Raw genomic sequence first — 24803 nt, 5'->3', positions numbered from 1 at the left:
AAGCAGACTAAAAAAACTAGGCAATGATGCTGACCTTGCAAATAAAAGCTCATTGCGTATACTACAGTATACTTTAATGACTAGATTATCTGTATTTATTTCTACAACAGAAACTTATTTTTAAGCTAATTGGGAAACACTGTAACCCTTTATAATCAAATTAATGAATCTTCATTTTTGTTCTGTATATATGCAATGACTTATTACTTGAACCTAGTAAAAAAAACTACTGGCCGAAAATTATGTATCTTTATACAGTAAATGTCACAGGCCCACCTCAATCCCTGTCTTGTGCATTTTTACATGGTCTTATATAAAGGATGCTAAGAGTATTGTAATTCATGTCGATAGAAAGGAATGCTCTATATAAAGGATAGAACACTTTGATTTCATCTATTTTAGAAAGAGGTTACTGCAGCTGTTCTTGACTGATGTCACAAGTTTCCTTTCTCCTGTTGAGATTTATTTTAGCAGTAAGGTAAGTAATTGCACGTTTAGGTAACTAAGACAACAGTAAGTAATAGATTCATAAGTTTAATAGCTATTGAACATTTTTAACAAAGACATGACTAACAATTGTTTTTCATGCCCATGAATTTATAATACCCTTACTCACAAAATAAAAAATTAATGAAGACTGAATCAGAATAGAAAATATCTCAAAATGCATTCTGTATCAGTGTAACATGTTCCTGAAGTACAGTATTTTATTTCAGCACAGATTGGTATTGAAATAAAACAGAAATATATAAAGGACAACTGAAAGAGTTAACTTTTAGATTCTCAGTTACATTTTTGAACAGGAACCAGGAACTGATGAATAGGAATATAGTGTACATTGGTTGTACGCATTTGGGGAAAAGCAATAGTTTTCCATACTCTAGGACTGGACATATTGATTAAAAAGGCACTCTAGAGGCACAAGAAGGACAAAGAGCTGAAATAACACTAACTATGGGTCCTAATCACGGTGGCCAGTGCTGCAGAGCATTCAAAGAACTCAAACAAGCTCAAAAGTAAAGGAAAATTCATCAAGCAAGCCAAGCAATTGTTTATTTGCAATGTGAAAAAAATATGCAATTTGAATTAGAGGGCCTTCTGTGTGTCCACTATGAGGAAATCCATAGTAAAAAAATTACCTGTAGAGTCTGAACAAATAAAAACAAAAAGGAGCAGCACATTAACGCAAAAAAAAATAATAATCCAGCCATTAATTTAATAATTTGTTTGTCAATTCATGAATTGGTCCATTTGTCCAGCAATTTGTCCATAAATTTGTCAATTCATACAGTAATTCATAAAATTATTTGTTAATTCATCTATACTTCATTAATTAATTTGTCAATTCATTAATACGAAAGGCTGTACGAACTTTAAAGCAAAGCGTTTGCTCTGTGCTTGACCTGTAAATTTCCAATCAACCAGATGAACTTCCCTTCAAACTTCCCAACAAACAGACAAACTTCCAACTGTCAATCTCGCACTGTGCCGAAAACACTGCAACCTTTCTAGCCAATGGGAGCACACACTAATATTTTAACCAATAAAAATCCAGCTTCACTCAAAACTGCTTCAGCCAATAATATTGCAGTTTATTAGAAATGGCGTTTCAAAAGATATTCTATTTAACAAGACCTCCGTCTTACTGCGCGCAAAACATTGGCCGGCCGTTGCTATGGTGTTTTGTCTCTCACTCTTTTCACAAGCAAACAAAAATTAAACATCAGATGTCAATCTTGATCTAAAAAATATTAAAGGGATTCTGAAACCTAAAAGTGACAAGTGATACAGTGAATGACAACAATGAAACTACACTCCCATGGTGCCAAAACAGTACACAGATTTTGAAAGAAAAAGAAAATCTAAATATTGCTGAAATGGTCCAAAATTTCTGTTTTTATCTTAGGGCAATATCTATAATTAAATACACTAATAAATCAAAGAGATTTTGTTTCTTTCTTTCAAGTAAAATGTCTCAGGAAAACTTGCAGCTCTTGCCCATCAATAGCAGTCCCTGTCTTTGTGTTTTTAACACACAGTGGTTGCAGTTTCTTCTGTATATTTACCTGGATGAAGGGAAACAGAAGTCCTACGGCAAAGCTGGAGAGCCAGCTCACTGTCCCAGCAATCACAAAGGCGGCAGGTCGATATGACTGTTCAAACAGCTCTCCAGTGAGAATGAAAGGAATTCCACCTGAGAAACAAAAAAAGGACAGTGGTAGGGCTCATCACAAAATACCAACCTTAACAAGAGGTGGTAGCTTCATTTTCAGACAATTTTCACTCTTATTTTATTTGTATTTTTTATTTAATTATCTTGTGCTTAAAGAGTAATTAGCGGGGTTCCGAATAATAGAGCATTACACGTCCCCAGGTCTTTCTACAACTGTCAAAATAGCGTATCTGTCATTTCTTTTCACGGTTAACACCCTGACAACTTTTTACACTTACAAACTTTTTTTTTTTTTTAAATCGCTCGTCCTGTAGTGATTATAGAGGACAGATTTCAAACCCCAGTGCACTAGATCGGCCATTTTTAAAAGAGCTTTGAAACAGACCTGAAAGTGTAAAAAGTTGTCAGGATGTTAGCAATGAAAAGAAAAATGACAGGTATGTTATTTAAACAGGAGTAGCAACACAAGGGGACGTATAATACTATTTTTCTGTACCCGTCTACTTACTCTAATCACCATATTGTGTGTTTTGTTTCTGAACTCATAGACGGCGTTTACATGCACAAGTCATGACAGTTTTCCTCAATGTTTTTGCCGTACTTTTCAGGAAATGCATTCATATGCTATTCTGATTTAGGAAAATAAAAGTCGGCCGCACCAATGCGGATTACTCAATTCATAGACATTTAGGGGGAGGAGATATTTAAATGTCCATATAGGCCTAGTAATTAGGAAAAGAACAACTATGAATATCATGAGGAGAACTTGCGTTGCCATTAAGATTTAAAAAAATTAAAAGAAAAGAATTAACATCTTGTCGCGCACATTCCGAATTCACGCATAAAGGGTTAAACACATTACAGCATTTATTCACTGCGTCTTTTACACCCACCAATTCACAGCGATTTATATATTCACATATTAATGATGAGGCAATGACAACAGTGTCCGAGAAGCCAGTGAAAAGTCTTAGATGATACGACAGGGATCTAAAGGACACAGTTCGTGTGGGAGAAGTTAGACAGCAAGTAGTGGAAGGGTTGAAGAGCATAGACAGCAGCGCTTTACCAGGCAAACTGAAACTCTGGTGCTTTCAGTTTAGTCTACTGCCAAGACTGCTGTGGCCACTGACTGTGTACAAGGTTTCCTTGACAACAGTTGAGAAGCTGGAAGCTTTAATCAGTTACTTCAGGAAATGGTTGGGAGTTCCACGCTGCCTCAGCAGAGTGGGACTTTATGGTAAAGGAATACTGCAGCTACCAGTCTCCACTCTAACCGAGGAATTTAAGTGCGCCAAGGTCCGACTAGAAATGACATTAGTAGAGTCACACGACAGAAGAGTAAGGGCGGCAGCACCTGTGCTGAAAACTGGAAGAAAGTGGGCGGCAAAGAAAGCTGTGGAAGATGCTCAGGCTGCCCTTCGAATCAGTGATATTATGGGGCAAGTTCAACATGGAAGAGGGAGTCTTGATCTCAGTTCAGCTCCTCCTACATGGCATAAGGCAACCCCAGCTCAACGGAGGAAGCTAGTAGTCAATGAGTTGCAAAAGCAGGAGGACAGGATGAGGTGTGTAAAGGCTGTTTCCCAGCCAAGCAGGGAGAATGGATGAGTGGGAAAGTGTGGAACAATGCCAGATTGGCTGGCAAGACCTATGGACAATGGAACAGAGCAGGATCAGTTTCCTCATAAGATCAACATATGATGTTCTCCCATCACCACAGAACCTACACCTCTGGGTGGGTGAGGATCTCTCATGTACTTTGTGTTCATCACCTGCAACATTAAGGCACATTTTGACAGGATGTAAGGTGGGTGTTAGCCAAGGGTGGATTACTTGGCACCATGACCAGGTGCTGCGATGTTTGGCCTTAGCATTGGAAAACAAGCATAACCTGACCAATAAGTTGCCACCAGTTCCATCAAAGCAACAAACACAAAAGACGATATTCCTCCATCAAGGAGAGCAACCACCAAAAAAAGGCGTTAAAACCAGTCCTCGCCCAGGACAACTGGAAGATGCTAGAGACTGGAAAATGCTGGCAGATGTTGGTCAACGACTTATTTTTCCACCTGAGATTGCCATCACTAACCTTCGACCAGACATTGTCTTGTGGTCTGGATCAGCTCACCTTGTTCATATGGTAGAGTTAACAGTGCTATGGGAGGATGCTGTGGATGAGGCGTATGAGAGGAAGAAATTTTGGTATGGTCAACTGGCTGCTGAAGTGGAAGAGCGAGGATGGAGAGTCCAAGTTTACCCAGTGGAGGTGGGTTGTTGAGGATTTGTGGCACACTCTAAAACCCGGTTTCTCAGAACTGTTGGGTTCAGTGGCCAAGAGTTACATCACACAGTGAAGAACTTATCTGAAGCAGCAACTGGCTGTGGTTGAGATGGAAAGATTCTGGCTGGGGATCTCAAGCACAATAGGAAGAAAGCAAAGCTGATGTACGGGTAAGTAAGCTGGGCTGAATTGAGTGGGGGCGGAGGGGGGTGATGCTGGAATGCCAGAATCACTGTCGAGCCCTCAAGGTGTTGTGGGCTAGTTGAGGAAACATTGAGGATGGAAGGTGCCCACTAGAAGACCCCAGAGACGTACCCTACTTAGCTCAATAAGACGGTTGTTATGCTGATGTGCTGAGGTCCCCATATTGTGGTTGATCCCCAGAGCCAGCATCGCAGCCTTGTGTGTGCTGATGCGCTGGGGAGGCAAAATAAGCTGATCCCTGGAGCCAGCATTACACTTCAGCCATCAACACCAGACAGAAGGATATCTATATCATCAGATGGAAAGCAAAGTAAATGGATGGAGATGCAGAGGAATCACATTAGTTTACTGTAAAGCTACGTCTTTGTTGGTGCTTATCTTGGTGAGAGCCGAATTCAAATCAGCACGACGTTTTAACATCTTCTCTCATATAATGGAAATCATGAGCGTTTTCCTCTTCTTCAAATGACCATTGGAACACCTGGTTCTAGCAGTGCATTGTTCTTTATAAGCAGCATTGCATTGTTAAATACAAACAGGTTAAAGAAGGGTGGTTTGCGAAGTGGTGAAAACAAATAGCAGGTATGACATACCATCAATAAAAACATACAAAAAAACATATAAAAGTTTTACTGTTGAAGCAAAACACCGAATTGTATATAATCTATCAGCAGAATTACCAGCAATGGGTTGAATTGAAGTAAACCCATCCACTTTCTGTAAACACTGCAGCTCAGAAACAACATAAACTGCAGTGTGAAGTATTGTGGTTGAATTAGATCAAATAAGCTACCTCTGCTTTCATTTTATTATTTATTATTTTACATACCAGTATTTTTTACGCGGGCAGTGGTATTTTATTATAGCGAATCCGCATTCATCACATTTTTTTCGCCGTGTTTTTCACCGCAATTACGCTCAAGTGTGAAAGGCGGTATTCAATTCCATAAGTTTGATTTTTCAATAACAAAAAACATTGAGAATAAACGCTGTAGTGTGAGTAAGCCTTTACTTGTTTGTGTCTCTTACCTTTCTAATGCGCACACGCACATAAAAGTATATAAAATAAAACTTTTACTAATTACAATTTTTACTACTTAAAAAGTAGATATTCATAACATCTAAAAGTTTTATTTAATTAAAGTAGTCTATAAATGTAAGTGGGAAAATGGGCTTAAACTACAATACAATAAAAAACGGTATTATCCTGAGGCCTGTATGAATATAAGATTGAGAACAGGGGGATATGTAAAAATACAAACAAGGTTCCTAAGCAGCTTCATGCACTGGCAGTTCTATAGGCAGAGTACCAGGCTGAGCATCCTAATGTTCCTGTATACATCTGCCAGTCCCTGTACCCTGCCTCTGCTCTGAGAAGCCACTGACTGCTGGTCTGCAGCTGTGGTAGAAGTGCCAGGTGCAGAATCCACTTCACACACACACACACACACATTATAATGAAACGTGGATGTCTTGTAATATTATAAACATTCAAACAAAAGCCTTTATTTAAAGCGATACGGTACATTTATGTTGTTTGTTATCTACATCCATTACTTGTTGCACAATATGCCAATTGATGCTAACACTTCATTCCAGTTCTGTGTGGTGAAAAGTATTCTAGAAAGAAAATACGACGACTACTATGAATAATAATAATAATAATAATAATAATAATAATAATAATAATAAATAATAATAATAATAATAATAGTTAAAAGTTCAGTTAGTTGTACTTAACATGCATTTATACAAACATTAATATACGAGAGGTTTATATTTGCAGCGTCTTTTGCGTTCTTTCTTGTCTGTGTGTGCGTGCATGCATGTGTGTGTGTGTGTGTGTGTGTGTGTGAAAGGCAGAAGGCTTCTTGGCCTTATAAATGCACAGTATTCAGCAAGTGTTTCAGAGGGTGTCTTTCTATCAGTGTGCAGGAACTATAGTTAATTGATAATTGAAAAAAACAGCTTTTCTGATTCTTTCTCTGAACAATTTATCTTTTTGATATGCTCCAGTCTAATAAGTGATAAACAAATAAAAATAATAATAAAAAAAAAACAAATTTTTATCTTCATTTTAATTACACTTTAATAGAGTTTGTCAGAGCTGTGAATGAGCAAGTCATTGTAATGCTGAAGACAACATGTTTTGAACATCCCTACTGCTTCACTCTATCCTGTTTTAATTAAAAAATGCAGTATCAATTTCTTATTCAACTTTATCTTGAATGCACACCTTCTGTGACACACAAAGAATATAGAATAAACTTGGTAAAATGGACCCTCAAATGTACTTTTAGAACATTTCCACTTGAATAGATTAGATCACATGTGCAGGCAAACATCCTGTGATTAATCCTTATCACTATTTGGGGATGCATATTATATGAGACTTATACATGTGTCACACTTTAGAGCTTTGCACACAGTATACAGAACTGCTTTTCAATTTGTTAAGTTATATAATTTGGGGGCTGACTGTCTGTATGTTACATGTAATGTTCTTTTTTTAAATGTATCCAAGGAACCCCTTTGCATATTCTGATGAAGCTTGCTGAAGATATTTTTTCACATAGGTTGTTCTCAGAATATGGTGGCATATGAAGTAATCTCGCCATCTGTGTGTATCACAAAAGGTTATTTTAGATCAAATTTTACAGCTGTGGCAAAAGATGAGTGTCACTGACAGGCTGATCATCATGTGTGTATTTTTAATGAGAAGAAAAATCTGACAGAAATTGATTGATTTATCCAAGCCTGCTTTCTGAACAAGTGAATACAGGATGAAGCAATATACAAGTGGATGGCTTTATTCACCTCAATATCTAAATATATATATATATATATATATATATATATATATATATATATATATATATATATATATATATATATGTATTGATATATGCATCTTTTATACAAAAGATGGTAAGTAAATTTGCATGTTTAAACTGAATAAGTGTTAATGTAATGTCAAGTAAATTTAAACCACTTCAAGAGATGGTATAAAGTTACACACCCTACATTCTGTAAATGAAAAAGTGGGATCATGTATTTAAGAATAGCCTGTTCATCACATATTTCAGAATGTAAAATCTGAATTTATCTATCATCTAAAGCCAACGATGTAATATTGGCTTTAAATAATAGATAAATATAATAACTCAATGCCAACAACTGTTAAAAAACAACTGGGTGACTCAGAAGAACTGATTTATCTTCCCTATGAACTAATGAGTGGTGCTTATTTAAAGATCAAATCAGGAAAAAATCAACTTTAGGAATCTTACAAAAACATCTGCGTGAAGCCTTTCTTGCTGATGACAGTTAACACTATTATTATGTTTGCTGCCATGCGTTAAATTGATCTTACATTAATGTAATAGTCATCTACAGTATATCCTCGGCTTTGAACCACGTCAACTTACAGTATTGCACTAGAAATGTATCAATGTCTTTCATTTCAAATAATAACTATTTTGTCACAATAAACTAAATCAAACTTTTTTTTAGAAGTTCTATAATGATGAAAAAAACTTGATCAAAACTTAAGAAACAAAGAGTTTTATCATAAAAGCATAAGAACAACAAAACAAATATGGACAAGAGCAGGGCATTTGGCCCATTTTAAGGTTTGTTCCTAGTACTGCATCTTAAGACAAGATGGGGCCTTAAAAGATCCCAGTGATTCAGCATCAGCAATGCAGCTTGGTAACACTCAACACTGAGTGGGCTATATGCTATATCATTTTACATAGTTCCCTGAATTTAATTAAATTAATAAATAAATAAATAATACATTATTATTTAGATGTGTTCCATTTTCAAAAGGTAAGTGTTTTTTTTGCAAAATTAATAACCTATACATTTAAAAAAAAACATGATGACATCAGTGCAAATAGTTGCTATTTCAAGATTCTTTTAAGTGGCTTAAACAATGCCAATGCAGCAAAGCCTGTACACGCTCCATTAGAAACATTTTTCCAGGTTTCAGAAAATAGTAATTTGCACTGATAGAGTTAGCACATAGGGTCTCATGTTACAGATAATATAAAATACATTAAATATAAACTGATAAAAACATATTTTCTGATGTAATACCCAGAGGTACATGCGGCAAATAATTGACCATTTTTTCTGATTATATGGTTATAGATGGAAAATGATTACAGCCCAACAAATTCATTTAAACTTGGCAGACAGATAACACTATGTAACACAATGCTTGTTCCTGGGTAGTAAGTGTTATTTCCTAATTGCTTATGCCTCAAAAGTATAGAACATGGCAATTATTCCCCACAAACTTTGCTTTTGTGACCAGGACAGTGATATTTAAAAATATCACTATTTCCAATGGGGAAAATGGGAAAATGTGTGTCTTTTCATTCACATAAAGTCAGAAAAAAACAACTTATGAATCCAAATTAACATGTATTTATATTAAAGTAAAACAAATATGACTACAAAAGATTTAGTAAATACAGTATAATTGTAAAAACTATTCACTTCTAAATCTTTTGTAGTCATCTTTGTATTACTTTAATGTAAATACATGTTAATTTGGATTCATATGTTGTTTTTTTCTGACTTTATGTGAACGAAAAGACACACATTTGCCTGTTTTCCCATTGGAAATAGTGATATTTTGAAATATCACTGTCCTGGTCACAAAAGCAAAGTCTGTGGGGAATAATAGCCATTTTCTATACTTTTGAGGCATAAGCAATTAGGAAATAACACTTACTACCCAAGAACAAAAAAAAAATTATTTTTGTTACACAGTGTAATGGCACAGTTCATAAAGAAAGCCTACTCAATAAATATTCCAGGCTGCACACACAGTAATCTATCTTCCACTGCACAATGAACAGAAGCTACTCAAAAGTTTTACGCAATACAATCTGGAAAAGATCTTAACCATCAGTAAATGCTCCTTTTTTAAATTATGATCAACAAAGCAATGTGTTATAATTTTTTTTAAAAAAGAATGTTTTAAAAACAGCAGTTCTCGATCAATTACTAAGAGAGCAGTCACTGAAAATGATTTAGTGACTAACATTTTTTTGGTACTTTTTTTTTTCTTCCATTTTTCAGAGGTGGATTAATATGTTTTAAAATTAGATATTTACTTTGGCAGTAGTGTGTTTGGAGTATGACCTCACACAACAGGGAAACAGAGCGGATCATGAAGCAGCATTCTATTTTTGGATAGGATTGGGTTTTTATTGGATTCAAATTCGTTTTATTTAGTGAACCCTGAGTTTTAGTTTACTTGTGTAAAAGCACCTTCCTTCTAAAAACAGACAACAATAATCTACTTAAAAAAACGTTAAATTGATGTCACCATTTAGTTTGTCGTTATTTTATCATTTATCATTAAAACTACTGCAATTTCACTGATACCCAACAACCAATGTCTCTGTATTCCTGCTGAGAGGTAGGTTGCTGGAATGAGAAAGAATGTAGTGGAATAGCCTAAAAAAATCACAAGCCACTCCACCAAGTGAACCTATTTATTTAATGCACACTTGTTGGAACGGGTTGAGTTACCCTGTCAAGCATACTCTTACATATAGTAAGTGCACTTCTCATATCATGGTTTTACTCTCTTGGCTAGACCTTTTCATATTTTTATGCCATAACATTTTATCCGTTTGTGTTTCACACACAAATATTTCCCCAGTGTCTATCTGTTCTGCCCAGATGCACCACACTGTGTGACATCACACAAAGTTCCTACTTTCTGTACAGTAACTATGGTGCTGCAGGAGTTTTATTATGTGAAACATGTAACAAACTAGCTACATTCCATGGTAAACTGCATTCAGCCAAACCAATGGAAGACCACAGTTTGTGTATCTTGTTGGAACATTTTATTTAGATATAAATTAATTTTTGGTCTTAGAACTCACAGAATGGGTTAAAGATTAAGTCAGATTCTGGTTAAATTCCTACTTAGACAGTAAGTTGATAAATCTTTCTGGTCTCTTTGTCCTTGCTAGGACAAGGCTGACCTCCAAGGCATTTTGAAATAGGTTTTGGCCTCTCCTTTGATGTTCAGTTCTAATGCATTTCCCATTTAGGGTGGATCATTGTTTTTGTGTAAGAGGTACCAGCATATTGTTAAATATCTTTACAAACTAGATATAAAACAGGTTTTCTTAGGAAATTACAGTTGATTTTATCAGGGTTATAAAAAATGGCTACTTCAAAGATAAACTGGAGTGAACCAGATGCTTTGAAGCTAGGGTTAAGACAAATAGACAATTAACCAAGTGATAAGAGATTTGTGTCTTTTTCTGATTGGTTTAAGGAAAAATCATGATGTCACTGAGAGACTGCATTTAAGCTGAAAATACTGAAATGTTTTTTTTGTATTGCTCTGATCCGTGCAAACGGTTGTCACCATGTAACCTTTAAGATGTCTGGTTGTAAATTTGCAACTCAGAACTTTTATCTTCAATAAACTACACTTATCTGGACTTGAAAAGAAGACGACCGTGTCTTCTCTTTCCTTTCTTCTTTTATTTCTTATCTCAACACATCTACTGGATGAGTTTAATTTAAAAAAAACACCACTCTGTGGAAGGTTAAAAGTAGCAGCAAAAACCATGATTCAGTTAATAAGCTTCAAAGAATGGGTAGGACAAGGTTTCGTAAGGTATTTGTCAAAAGCAAATACCTTATCACTTAAACAGTAAGTAACTGGGTTCTGAAAAATAATTATACATCCCCATGTGTTGCTACAACTGTTTCAATAATGTAACTGTAATTTCTCTTTTTATTGTTAACATCCTGACAACTGTTTCAAAGGTCTTTTCTTTTCTTTAAATGGCCACTACAATGCACTGGGGTTTGAGATCTGTCCTCAAAATCACTGCAGGAAGAGCGATTAAAAAAAAAAAACACACTGCATAATCCTCTCTGTGACCATAATAAGACCTTTAGCTAGCTGCCTGGAGGAAGGGCAGTCCGCTTAGCCACGGATTTCCAGCCACGGATCTTCTGAGTACTAACAGACCACGTTTGCATTAAGTACACCCCATGGAATTATGCGGTATCTCTGTACAAGTATGTACACAGAACAAAAGTATTTCATTTCTTAAATTCTAAGATTGAAATAAAGGAACACCAGTGCTTTGTTTGTCTTCCAAAAGAGAACACCTCTGATTGGACAGGACAAGATTATACAACGAGCAGCTGAGCTCAACATCAGCTGTATTTGTTATTGCATTTATGTATCTGAAAGCTAATGTCTTTGAATTATGAAGACGGTCAGCTATCGCTGACCAAAGCAGGTTGATGTAATTTCCCCTGGCGGTAGGGCACTCTGGATTGCATTGGGCGCTGCCTTCATAGCGTACAAAGCAAAGCAAAGAACATCTTTCACTGTCTCTTCTGCTGATACATTTGCAACGTGGGACCTTTGTCGTGGCATTTTCTGGAAAGATCGATCAATGTTCCCTTTATCCTCAGTATGATCCAACATTTTTCTCTATCCTTCTCTGTTAACGGTGATATTATTTAATATTACGTGCCTATGCGTGGTTATACATTTTATGTGTAAAATTACACATGTGCATAATCGCATAATTCCCCGGGGTATAATGAAGCGAGCGAGTACAGGTGGGCTAAAAGGCCTTTTCTTGTTCTAGAATTTCTTATGTTTTGTTCTTGTAACAACTGCTCTGGCTTTTCAGTTCCATACCACATTACCTGTTTGACAATGCAGGCAATAATCCTTACACTATCACAGCACTAGAGCGGCCACTTTGAAAAAAAGCTTTGAAACATACTTTAAAATGATAAGTGTAAAAAGTTGTCAGGATGTTAACAATGAAAAGGAAAATTACAGGTACGTTATGTAAAGAGTTGTAGCAACACCTGGGGTCGTGTAACACTATATTTTTCGGAATCCCATTACATACTCTTTCAATTGTGGCTTCTAGTAATCTATTCCCCTGCAATTAACTCTTGGAGTGATCATAAATTTACGGTACTTTACTCAGGAAATACAAAAGGCCACTATTAACAGGCAGGGATGTGGACCGTACCAGAACTTAAAGAACATCTTAGTTTGGGTAATCACTTCACAAATATATTCATCTTGTTTTGATTTAAAGCACCCCTGCTGAGAGCTCTCAGAAGCATATTTAAAATTTAAGCACATCAACAGTCTGCTCTTAGTAGATAAGTAAGAAACACTACACTTGCTTTAAGACTGAAAAATACCACAGAGCAAGCCAACACTTTCCTGCACCAAAAAAAGAAAAAAACAAAAAACATTCAGTTTGATGGAAAATAGTACAAGACATAGCTCAGGTACACAGTTAAAACATGATCAAATTGAAAGCTGGGATTTAAATGTAATCCTAAGGTAGATGCACAACGATTCAGTTATATGCTTCACAACCTTGGATTTGGTGCTTCTCAATGTTAAGATACAGTAAGTAACAACTAAGGATTACCAAGCAGTGTCAAATACTAAGTTATCCACAATATTCTTTGGTTCTGATTTGGTGGTATTAAAGTGTAATGGATCTCCTCCCAGCAGCTGATTGAGTTAATAATACTGACATCAGCATGAGACATGTGCTTTCCTCTTGACTGCAGAGCTTGCTTTAATTAAATTCAAGTACATGGGCTGAGATGTCAATTCATTACAAAAGCAGATTGTCGGCATCAGATTGAATGATTAGCAATTGGGGTTGGGTGTACAGTGAGGAGGTATGTGGGAGAGAGAAGGAGAGTTTAAAATAAAATATAAAACAATTGCTACTTGTGCTAGCAGGACCAGCAGGATACTTGTTTTGGGGTTTAGTGTCAGTGTTTTGTTAGTCTGTTTATTTTGGCCAACGTGCTGTTTTCTTTCGTCTCTACGTTTAAACGTTTTGTTTGAAATAAATCCGCGCATGGCACTCACAGTACTGTGTCTGTATTTCCTGGTCTGACGTCACCACAAGACATCCTTACCACAAGGATGTACAGTAAAACAAATTAAAATAACCACAAAATTCAGGGCCAGCGTAACCTTATAGGCAGAACAGGCGGCTGTATAGGGCGTCAAATTGAAGGGGGCGGCACAAACGGTACATAATTACATTTTATACTTCACATTTCTTTAATCATAAAATGTTCAACATCTTTGATCACTGTTTCCTGTTCTGCAAAACGTATTGCTGATGTTACTGAACCATATCATGAGCAGAGGTGTAGTCCTAAATCTGGAAATACGGTAACGCGGGGGATGCAATCATAACGGTGCGGTGTCACGCAAAATCATGTCTCCCTGGGAACAGGCTCGTGGTTGATGAGCCCGTTGCTAAGCAAAAGACACATTGAAGTTACTTGTGTATTCAAAAGGGGCGGGGCTTTGCTGGATTTAATTTAAATACCCTGACAATGATTCTTATACAAGGACGTTGCTACTACAGGATAATCAAAACGTTTTACCGATTTTTATATCTCTCAAATTCTCTAACTGTCATGGAAATCGCTAGATTTGTAGCTAGTTGCCTTTGACAACAAATCTCACAGTCAGTCAGAAATGTGCTAAATTGGCAACACTGCTTAAAGGTGCAGAAAAAAAAGAAAAAAAAAAAAAAAAAAAGATTTCTGCAGTTTATTATTGCCCCTATAGAAAAAATGTGTTCTGTGTATTGTACGGGTAACGCTGTTTGTGTGTGTGCACTCATGGAGTGCGTGTCCGAGGCTATGGGTCTCCCTGAAAAAAAAGAGTTAAAAGGGAGGGCGACAAAAATCCTTATGCCGGCCCTGCCAAACTGATATTCTAAAGGTCATCCGTAAACTTCAACTGCATAGCCCTTTACTGACATAGCCCGTAAAACAAAGGCTGTAACCAAGCAGTAGGGCTGCAACGAGCGGAAAATTTTGACCTTCGAACTGCTGCGGATAAAATTTAACAGTCACCGTTCCAATCAAGTTATCAGTTACATTTTACTACAAAAAATATTAATAATACTAACAGTATATGAACTTACGCTTGTCAAGTGACCCCAGAGATTGCCTCCATGAATCGAGCCGCTTGAACAGTTTGTATTCAACTTTTTTTTTTGGTTATCTGGTCATGTAACAAAAAAATCATAAACAGCAGAGAGGTTTGGAGACATTTCCTTCAATACAGCATACGCCTTACGCTACAACACTTTACTGTCGAGACTACAAATGACGAAAGTAAAGGTTTGCCTCTGGACAACAACGGTGCTCAGTTTTCGAAATTAAAATTATTAGTGTTACCGTGTTTTTTGTCTGTTTCAAACAACCTTATACACTAAGTATTCCGTACATATTTTGCTGAAGCTATAGTCACTACAGGTATGAGCCCACTGTTTGGATAATATATCCTGCTCCATACACGGCAGCAGTGCCATATAGAGTTGCTAGGTAGCGGATTTTAATAACAACTTTTATTTATTTAATATGCATTATACAAATGAAAAGATCGAATTGTGCATGTGATTTACAGTATTCACACATTGTAAAACAGTTTCTGTTAACAGGAAGAAAAAACAATACAGTGCGTGTGCCTGTCTGACAAACCTTCGGAGGTTTAAAACAATCATTGGGTCCGTGGCTAGCGAACGAACCTTCGGACATAGCCCTACTAAGTAGTATGGAAAGTTATCCCTCAGTCTAGATCAGAGGTGTACAAACTTTTTATATGCCGCCCTTTTTGTTAGCATACATTTGGTGTCCCGTCCCCCCCCCCCCCGTCCCCCTTCTTAAAAGTTTAGAAATTTGCACTTTCAGATATAATTTATAAATGTTGAAAACACATTTAAAATCAGCCTATTAAGTCTTAACCTATCAGTCTGCAGAGCGGCCCTTACAGTATTTTAAAATATTAAAGTATTTACTTTTAAGAATGTGTTTGTTAACATTTGTGTATTTAGCTAAATATGGACATCTAGAAAAAAAAATATATACGATTTTACATAAAATCTGAGGAAAAAAAAATCTGTTAAAATATTACTGCTTTAAAAAAATTTAGTCTTTGCGCCAGATACATGATAGCCGCCATTTTGGCTGTATTTACTCACACTCACCACTTGATCTCTCCGGTTCTGCAAGTCCTAGCGTGATCGTCAGTAGCTCATTTGAAAGGTGCTTGGACTAATTAACTGTCATTTATGTATTTATTTAAAATGTTCTATCCTTATATATATATATATATATATATATATATATATATATATATATATATATATATATATATATATATTTTTTTTTTTTTTTTTTTTTTACAGAACTGCCCCCTTTCGTGGTTGCGTCCCCCTTACTGACTCTTCGCGTCCCATACTTTGCGAACCATTGGTCTAGAACACTAGAAAAAAATAATTTTTGTAAAAACGTTTTATTCCAATCTTACACGAAAGTCTTTAAAGAATGTGCACATGATGAATACTGGGATAAGGAGTTTCACAGAGAATTGTAGTTTCATTATCGTGAGCAGCAATGTGTCTCCATGTCTTAGTATTGAAAGAGGATGCACTGTTTCACATAAAATGATTTTTAATTGCAAGGCTATCAACTGTAAAGGAGAAGAAAGGGATGACTATTACATTTAATACAAGGACACATAAGGGAAGTCATGAATTCCGTTTTATATGATCCAAGTTTATTGGGGGAAATAATTAACTTCTGCGGGATACGCTCAATAATTCCTCCAGTGCTTTTCCAATATGTATGAAGCAACAAATCCATGAAACTGTGAAGTGCAATAAATAAGTATTTAATAACCCAAAATGAAACTAGGAGTTTGCAGATAATTGGACCTGTTCAAGGTCTGTATCGTAAATTGACTCCCAAAAGTAATGGAACCTTCAAGACAACAACAAATGTGATGTACTGTTTTCAGCCTCTTAGGAACTAGTATCCTGTATTACTGAAGCATATATTGCATTGAGATGATTTAAAAAAAAAAAAAAAAAACTGGAGTGGTTACAGAGGATAAAAAGTATGGTTTTTGGATTCGCTTATTGACTGTCTGACCAAATACTGAAAACGCTCAAGAGAAGGAAAGTGGAACAGTTTTGCTGAATCAGATTTTCCAGCATTGTCCTGTCTGTTCAATCTCACTAAAATCGATACAAGTGTTCATTTCATGCATTTGGTGTTGACCAACCTATAGTGGACCGCTTGCACAATCCCCCTCTCCAATGGAAACCACTATTTAGCATTTTCCATTTCAAAGTCCCAGCTGATCTTAAGACACTAATTAGAGTAAAAATATGCTGGAGTAGTTGCAGTGCTATTATACGCTCCAAAAAAATATGTAACTACAGAATATTATAGAACGTTTACTACTGTAATTCTTCAATAGAGGTTGAATTAAATCCTCATAACTTTAAGAAAGAATAGTTTTTATCTTGCTATCGGTGAGCAAAAAGGACTATCTAGCAAGAGTACTAGTAATGTTCATTTCTATACCTCCCAAGAGTTTTAGCCAAATACCTCTGCTCTTTCAATTTTCTAGTGATAAGGTGAATTCTGTTAACCTTAGTCCGAGTATAAGAATTGTACAACTGGCAGGTATAAATCTGCCTTTAACAGTCAAGATTTTGGCTACTCACAGGCTGTCAGATTTGTTTTTCTGAATGTCACATAGGTCTAAGAATTAATCTCAACGAGACATTTTCTAGTTAAGAATGTGTCAGTGTAAAGATTTATGATCTACTTGATAAGATATGCCAACATTTAGATATGGCTTAGGTGTCACTTAAAGGCTAAGAAAGAAAAAAAAAATGGAGTGAGGATTTCCAATACAAATAACATGATTACCATCAGTGCATTTGAACTTTAAAGTGTACAATTTAAAAAGTGGGTTACATGAAGGTTATGTGACTACCTTTATTGTTGCCTTTACACTTGTTGAGTCAATACCTCTCTGTTCAATTTATTTTTACCCATCTAATTACCTCCCTTGTAAAAAAAAAAAGGAATACCGTTTCCTAGCTGACACTGTCAGATTTACATTAAAAGGAATTGGGTGATAAAATATACTTGATCACCTGCCAGGTCTTATATTCACGGTGATCTGTTTATCTGACACTGCAGCTATAAAGCTATACTGTCAGACCTCTATCGCAGGACATGCTTTCTTGATCCAGGTTGTTTTTCCCAGACACTCGGAAGACACATGCTCTTTTATAAATGTCAAGTAAATAGGTAGAAATTTCATAGACTAACAAGTGTTCCAACCTGAGCAAATATGTCACCATTAACTTAAATCTTTAAGAACCACTTCAACTAATTCACTTAACAACCAATTTACTTTAGTAGGGGTGGAGTATGCACAATAACACACTCTACAGTGTTTAAATATGATTAATTATATAAGTTATGAAAAATCAAGGTGAATATTTATTACTTGTTAAAACCTGATGTAGAAACATCTGCATTTCTCTAATGTTCTACCAAGTAAATAGCAAAAATGGTTTATACAAACGTTAAGAACATAAAAAAGTTTACAAATGAGAGGAGGCCATTCGGCCCATCTTACTCGTTTGGTTGTTAGTAGCTTATTGATCCCAGAATCTCATCAAGCAGCTTCTTGAAGGATGCCAGGATGTCAGCTTCAACAACATTACAGGGGAGTTGGTTCCAGACCTAGTAAACATGATTTCTGTATTCCAGGCAGTACCTTGTTTTGAATAGCAATAACAAGTGAAGCTACTGGCCTAATGTGAAATGTCACAATTAATTACTCTTATGACTGTTATACATTCTAATTAACATTGATTGTGTCTTTTCACATTACATTTACAAACAACGAGAGTCAAAGACAACTGATCCATGTCAGTGATCCAAAGGTATGGGCATTTTAGAAACACTTCAGGTGTTTAGCTAATATTATCTAAAAATAACCATCTGGATGCCTCAGTTTAACTCAATATTAGCCCTGCTTGTGTCTGCCTTAGTGCAGCGTTACATGCTTTAGATCAGCAACATTTAGATTCACTGTTGTTAAAATGGAGGTTATATTATTGTCCAAACTAAGCCAATGATGAACAAGAAAGTGTTGATTCTAATCTGACCAGATACCAGCAGCTTCCAACTCAATATAAAAAGCATAATTTGTCGTAGAGTTAATAATCTGAATAATACACAGCCAACTCTTGATTAATTGCTTTTGAAAGGTTATGGTGAAAGAGTTATATTCTCTTAATTAGCTGGACTTATTGGGACAGGCAGGCAAATCAGTGGTAAGGTAATCATATCCGGCAATGACCCTAAAGGTAACACAACTTTAGTATTTAAAACTAGCTGTAAAAAGACACAGACATTTCTAGCAGCTGAAGCGACCCAGTATAAAACCTAAGAAAACATGTGTTTGGTTAATACTAGTATTATTATTCTCTGCAGCGGTCATTACCTATAGATAATTGATCTTTCACTAAGTGACCTCACTTTTGAATTATGTTGCGCATGTTTGGGATGAACTTGAACAATGTATTTCTCTCCTCAAGGCTGTGATCAGGGCAAACAGTAACCAAAATTCAATATTAGGTAGTGGTCCTAATAGTGGCCAGGCCTGTATAAAATGCGCTGACAAAAAAAGATTTCTCACATCAAACTCAACAAAACGGTACGGAACTACTTTTGCTGCAGCTTTAGAGTGGCGTTTCTAAACCAGTTTGTTTCGATATGGGCAGTCTTGATCAGTAAATCAGTCATCAGTCAGTAAATCAGTCAATGTACAGTATAGTTAAACAAAAGTTTGCTTTGTTTTAAAGGAAATGCTAGGAATTTAGGTAATATTTAAAGCTCTACAGTGTAGCTGTCAAAGAGCTGGACAAACGATAAGCCCACCTCTGCAATGATCCTGTGTACTGCATGTCAAACCTGTCGAACCTCTGTGCCGAGCATTAACTCAACCTGACGATAACAAGAAGCTCGGAGTGAGCATGTCTCAGCAACATTGAGAGAGGGCAAGGCCTGCAAGGTTGCTGGTTGCAGTTGTGATGTCATCAAGGATTAATCCAAGGAATCTCAAACCAAGGCTACAATTAGAGAGTACTTCATAGCCAAATAGCGTAAACAAATACAAAAAACAAAGCTGAAGTAATTCATGTTTTAATGCTAGGTTGTTGTCTTTTGAAATGAAATGATGGGTTGTTAAAGGAAGAGAAAATAGTCCAGGAATCTGAAGACAAGATTGAGGTTGTGCCTTGTTACAAATGGGAGATTATATATATATATATATATATATATATATATATATATATATATATATATATATATATATATATATATATATATATATATATATATATATATATATATATATATATATATGATTCTTCCTTAAGGTCTTCTCACTTCATGTTTCACTGACAAGCCGGAGGTCTCAGGTTACCTTCTGTATTCAAAGCCTGGTGATTAAATCCTGGCCAGGCAGCCAGAGCCATTTTTAGCATTAGTGTCAGAAGCCAGCTTCTTCAGGATGTATATGCAGTGCCTTTTTCACATCCACATCTCCAGCCTATTAAATCAGCACAGGCAGATAGTCTGAAAACACCCTGAGCCCAGAATGTGTAGCAGTTCATGTTTCCTAGCTGACAGTTAAGATCATACCTTGAGGTTTGTTTTAAAATACTGGAAATTGGACAAGTACAAATGTGTTAGTCGTCTCTCTGTACATACGTTTGTTCTTTTTCGTTATTTTGCTTTTGCCTAAGATTTTGAAGGAAATGAGTGCTTGTATAATGAATGATTTTTTAAGTTAAGCAGTTTATTGAAAATGGTCAGGAGGAAAACATTCCAAGACAAATATCACATTGTATTCTCAGCACAATACTAAAGTGATATATTCAAGAAGACGACTCTTAAAAAAAACAAAAATCACAGTAATGCCCTAGTAAACTCCTTAGGTGCTATTTGTTAATACCTTAGTAATCATGACATGTTTCTCTTAGTAATGATTTTTTTTTTTCATTTATTATGCATTGTTGAAAAGGGAATTGGAACACAATACTATAATAGATTCTTTTTTTTTTTTTTTTTTTTTGCAGATGACCAAGAAAGGATGGATTAATACCAAACCGTTGGGAATAATGAAAATACATTTTTAAAAAGTCTGTAAAGATGCACCAGAGATATATCTATTGAACTAAAGAATAACAGATCTTGGTTTCTCTTTTCCTAAATACTTAAATGAAAAAAATTCTCAGTTTCCTTAGTAGCTTTAACTTCAGCGAAACAAACACACCCCATGAAATGGTACGTCCTGAAGACAAGTGTGAATTCATTTTTTATAATGAACCCATAAGACGAGCGTCAGACAACACATTAGTCTCTGAGCTGGAGAATGGGATTTGATCCTCATTCATAACATACTGGACACACTGGGTCAATGATTCTGACATACCTACCCAGCTATTCCGTATAATGCTGTGAATACCTAAGAGTATCCTTTTCGAAGGACATGCTGTACAGTAGACCTCTACATCTTTTCCACTTAATCTGTGGAAAGACAGGCAATTTGTAACTGTTACTTTGATATATAGAGCCCATCTCTGAGTATTTTAACAATAGACCCCAAAGAAGATTCACTGAGATTTAATAGCGAGCAATTGGTAATTTGAAATTCTGAATGCACTATTTGTGAGAGTAATTAACAAATAGTCAACAAAAGTTAACTAGCCGAATAACACCTTTAGCCTCTATCTCACAAGACTGTTCTACTGTGTTGTATTCTACTGAGCATGAGCTCCATAATTAGCGTTTACAAAGCTACAGTTAAAAAGAACATCTGGTTCAACAACACTTGGAAGATCATGTATAATTAATATTTACATTTACTTTCAAAGAGATATCCCATTTCATCCACTGGGGTAACAACATAATAGTTTACAAACGAAAGGCCATTCGGCCCATCTTGATCGTTTGGTTGTTAGTAGCTTATTGATTCCAGAGTCATATCAAGCAGCTTCTTGAAGTATCCCAGGGTGTCAACTTCAACAACATTACTGTGGAGTTGGTTCCAGACTCCCACAATTTTCTGTGTAAAAGAAGCACCTCCTTTTTTCTGTTCTGAATGCCCCTTATCTAACCTCCATTTGTGACCCCTGGTCCTTGTTTCTTTTTTCAGGTCAAAAAAGTCCCCTGGGTTGACATTGTCAATACCTTATAGAATTCTGAATGCTTAAAAAAGATTGAAGCATAGTCTTCTTGGTTCAAGACTAAATAGACTCAATTCTTTTAGCCTGTCTGCACATGACATGCCTTTTAAACCCGGAATAATTCCGATCACTCTTCTTAGCCCTCTTTCTGAAGCAGCAATATCCTTTTTGTAGTGAGGTGACCAGAACTGAACACAATATTTTAGACAAGGTCCTACTAATGCATTGTAAAGTTTGAACATTACTTCCCTTGATTTCAATTCAACACTTTTCATTATATATCTGAGCATCTTCTTGGCCTTTTTTATAGCTTCCCCACATTGTCTAGACTTGTGACTGTTTTTTTCCTTTGACAACTCTCTACAAAGAAATATACCTTCTCAAATTGCTTTTAAAATACTATATAGTGTGCATAATCACAAATCCCAAAATTGCCTGCAGTAGCTAAAAGCAATATTGCATTAAAAAAATTGATTTATATCTCGTGAATTCTCAGCAATATGTTTATAATCATTTTATTCTTTTATGCTTACTAAATCTCATGTGTCCATGTAGCTAAAAGCAATATTGCATTTAAAAAATTGATTTATATCTCGTGAATTCTCAGCAATATGTTTATAATCATTTTATTCTTTTATGCTTACTAAATAGATGATGACCTGATATTAATATATATATATATATATATATATATATATATATATATATATATATATATATATATATATATATTAGTCTACACCCCTTTGAACTTTTTTTCACATTTTGTTGTGTCAGTGCCTCAGAGTTTCATGCATTTTTTTTTTTTCCACTTATCTACACACCATACTCCACACTGTTAAGGGGAAAAAATTTTTATTGATATATATATATATATATATATATATATATATATATATATATATATATTTTAAAAATACAAAACTGAAAGATCATAATTGGATAAGTCTCCACCCCCTGAGTTAATACTTGGTGGAAGCACCTTTGGCAGCAATTACAGCTGTGAGTCTGTTGGGATAGGTCTCTACCAACATTGCACACCTAGATTTGGCAATATTTGACCATTCATCTTTACAAAACTGTTTAAGCTCTTTCAAGTTCCTTGGAGAGCATTGATGGACAGCAATCTTCAAATCATGCCACAAATTTTCGATTCGATTTAGGTTGGGGCTCTGACTGGGCCACTCAAGGACATTAACCTTTTTGTTCCTTAGCCACTCCAGTGCAGCTGTGGCTGTGTGCTTTGGGTCATTGTTATGCTAAAAGGTGAACTTCCTTCCCAGTTTCAGCTTTCTTGCAGAGGGCAGCAAGTTTTCCTCAAGGACTTCTCTGTACTTTGCTCCTTTTATTTTCCCTTCTATCCTGACAAGTGCCCCAGTCCCTGCCAATGAGAAACATTCCAATAGCATGATGCTGCCACCACCATGCTTCACAGTAGGGATGGTGTTCTTTGGGTGATGTGCTGTGTCGGGTTTGCACCAAACATAACGCTTTACATTTAGGCCAAAAAGTTCCATTTTAGTTTCGTCAAACCGCAAAACTTTTGCATACTTCAAACAGGATTCAACGTGGGCTTTTTTGAGTAATGGCTTCCTTCTTGCCACCCTACCATACAGGCCAGACTTGTGGAGTGTTTGGGATATTCTTGTCACATGCACACTTTGACCAGTCTTGGCCATAAAAGCCTGCAGCTATTGTAAAGTTGCCATTGGCCTCTTGGTATTCTCTCTGATCAGTCTCCTTCTTGCTCGGTCATCCAGTTTGGAGGGACGGTCTGATCTAGGCAGGGTCTTGGTGGTGCCATACACCTTCCACTTCTTAATAATCATCTGGACTGTGCTCCAAGGGATATTCAAGGCCTTTGATATTTTTTTATACCCATCCCCTAATCTGTGCCTTTCAAAAACTGGCCCGGAGTTCTTTTGAAAGCGCCTTGGTGCTCATGGTTGAGTCTTTGTTTTGAAATGCTCTACCCAGCAGAGGGAACCTACAGGACTGCTAAATTTATCCTTTATCATGTGATTGATCTCAGGATAAATTCAATTTAACACAGATGGAGGCCACTTAACTTGATGTGTGATTTTGAAGGTGATTGGTTACACCTGAGCTAATTTAGGATTGCTATTACAAGGGAGGTGGAAACTTATCCAACCAAGCTATTTCAGTTTTTATTTTTAATCAATTTTCTACAAATTTCTAGAATATTTTCTGCAGTTTGCAGGCTTTGCTGCAGTAAAAGAAACCAGGATAACAAGAGACAGAGAAAAGTTGGCCAAGAGTGAAAACAGGACCTCTGGGTGTGGGAAGAGCTGAGCAAGAAACTCAGAGTAACCCTTTAGTTTTACCTTGTGGGTTAGTTTAGGGGATCGCTGCATGATCTGGGGCTTGGTTTTCCAACACGCAAACCATGCAACCCGTGGGGCTAGGGGGACCCCTGCTGCCTAGTGGCAGTGCTACATTACAGCCTGAATTGTAAGTTGCAAAATCCTTATTTTCTCAGATAAAGTAAAATATACACATTTGATTTCATAGACCACACAAACCCTGTCTTCATGTGTATCTATTTACAAAAGGTAATTTCATTCAGCGCGCATCATGACACATTTGAGCAACTGTTACTATGCCAGCTTCAGTCAGTGAAAGCTAGCAAAATGAAGTGCAAGTATCCTAGCGGATCTCAAAAACTAAGATGATAAAAGAATCGAAAACTCGACAGGAAAGTTTGCCGATGCTCACTAGTTTCCCTGCAAAGCATTCATCCTATGAGGTGGAAAATGTTCGTCCTCCTCATGATATTGCCGCCACCTCAGCTTGTTGCAGCAGCCCTGTTAGCACAGACCTACCGGATAACGTTACAGCGACTCGTTCAGAAGAAGCAGCTCCACCTGCTGTGGAACTTGCCGACGCCTCGCCCGAATCCACTCAACAACTATCGAATGATGACCCGGTGGTGAGTGAAACTGTCATTCTCTCGGGACCAAGACCTCTTACCGACCAA

General features: G+C 36.3%; 1 protein-coding gene across 4 annotated transcripts in view; it reads right to left on the bottom strand.

Annotated features, from left to right (window-relative positions):
* The window catches only part of slc2a9l2 (solute carrier family 2 member 9, like 2), a 149388-nt gene that overhangs the window by 6350 nt on the left and 118235 nt on the right, over nucleotides 1–24803 (bottom strand). For all 4 annotated transcript variants that reach the window (XM_041276219.1, XM_041276193.1, XM_041276204.1 and 1 more), the window contains one exon: nucleotides 2067–2194. In XM_041276219.1, coding sequence (XP_041132153.1) covers nucleotides 2067–2194 — 128 coding nt within the window. The remainder of the gene's footprint in view (nucleotides 1–2066; nucleotides 2195–24803) is intronic.

The sequence above is a fragment of the Polyodon spathula genome, chromosome 2 (assembly GCF_017654505.1).
Source record: "Polyodon spathula isolate WHYD16114869_AA chromosome 2, ASM1765450v1, whole genome shotgun sequence".
Taxonomy (NCBI): domain Eukaryota; kingdom Metazoa; phylum Chordata; class Actinopteri; order Acipenseriformes; family Polyodontidae; genus Polyodon; species Polyodon spathula.
This window is presented reverse-complemented; position numbering and strand designations above follow the sequence as displayed.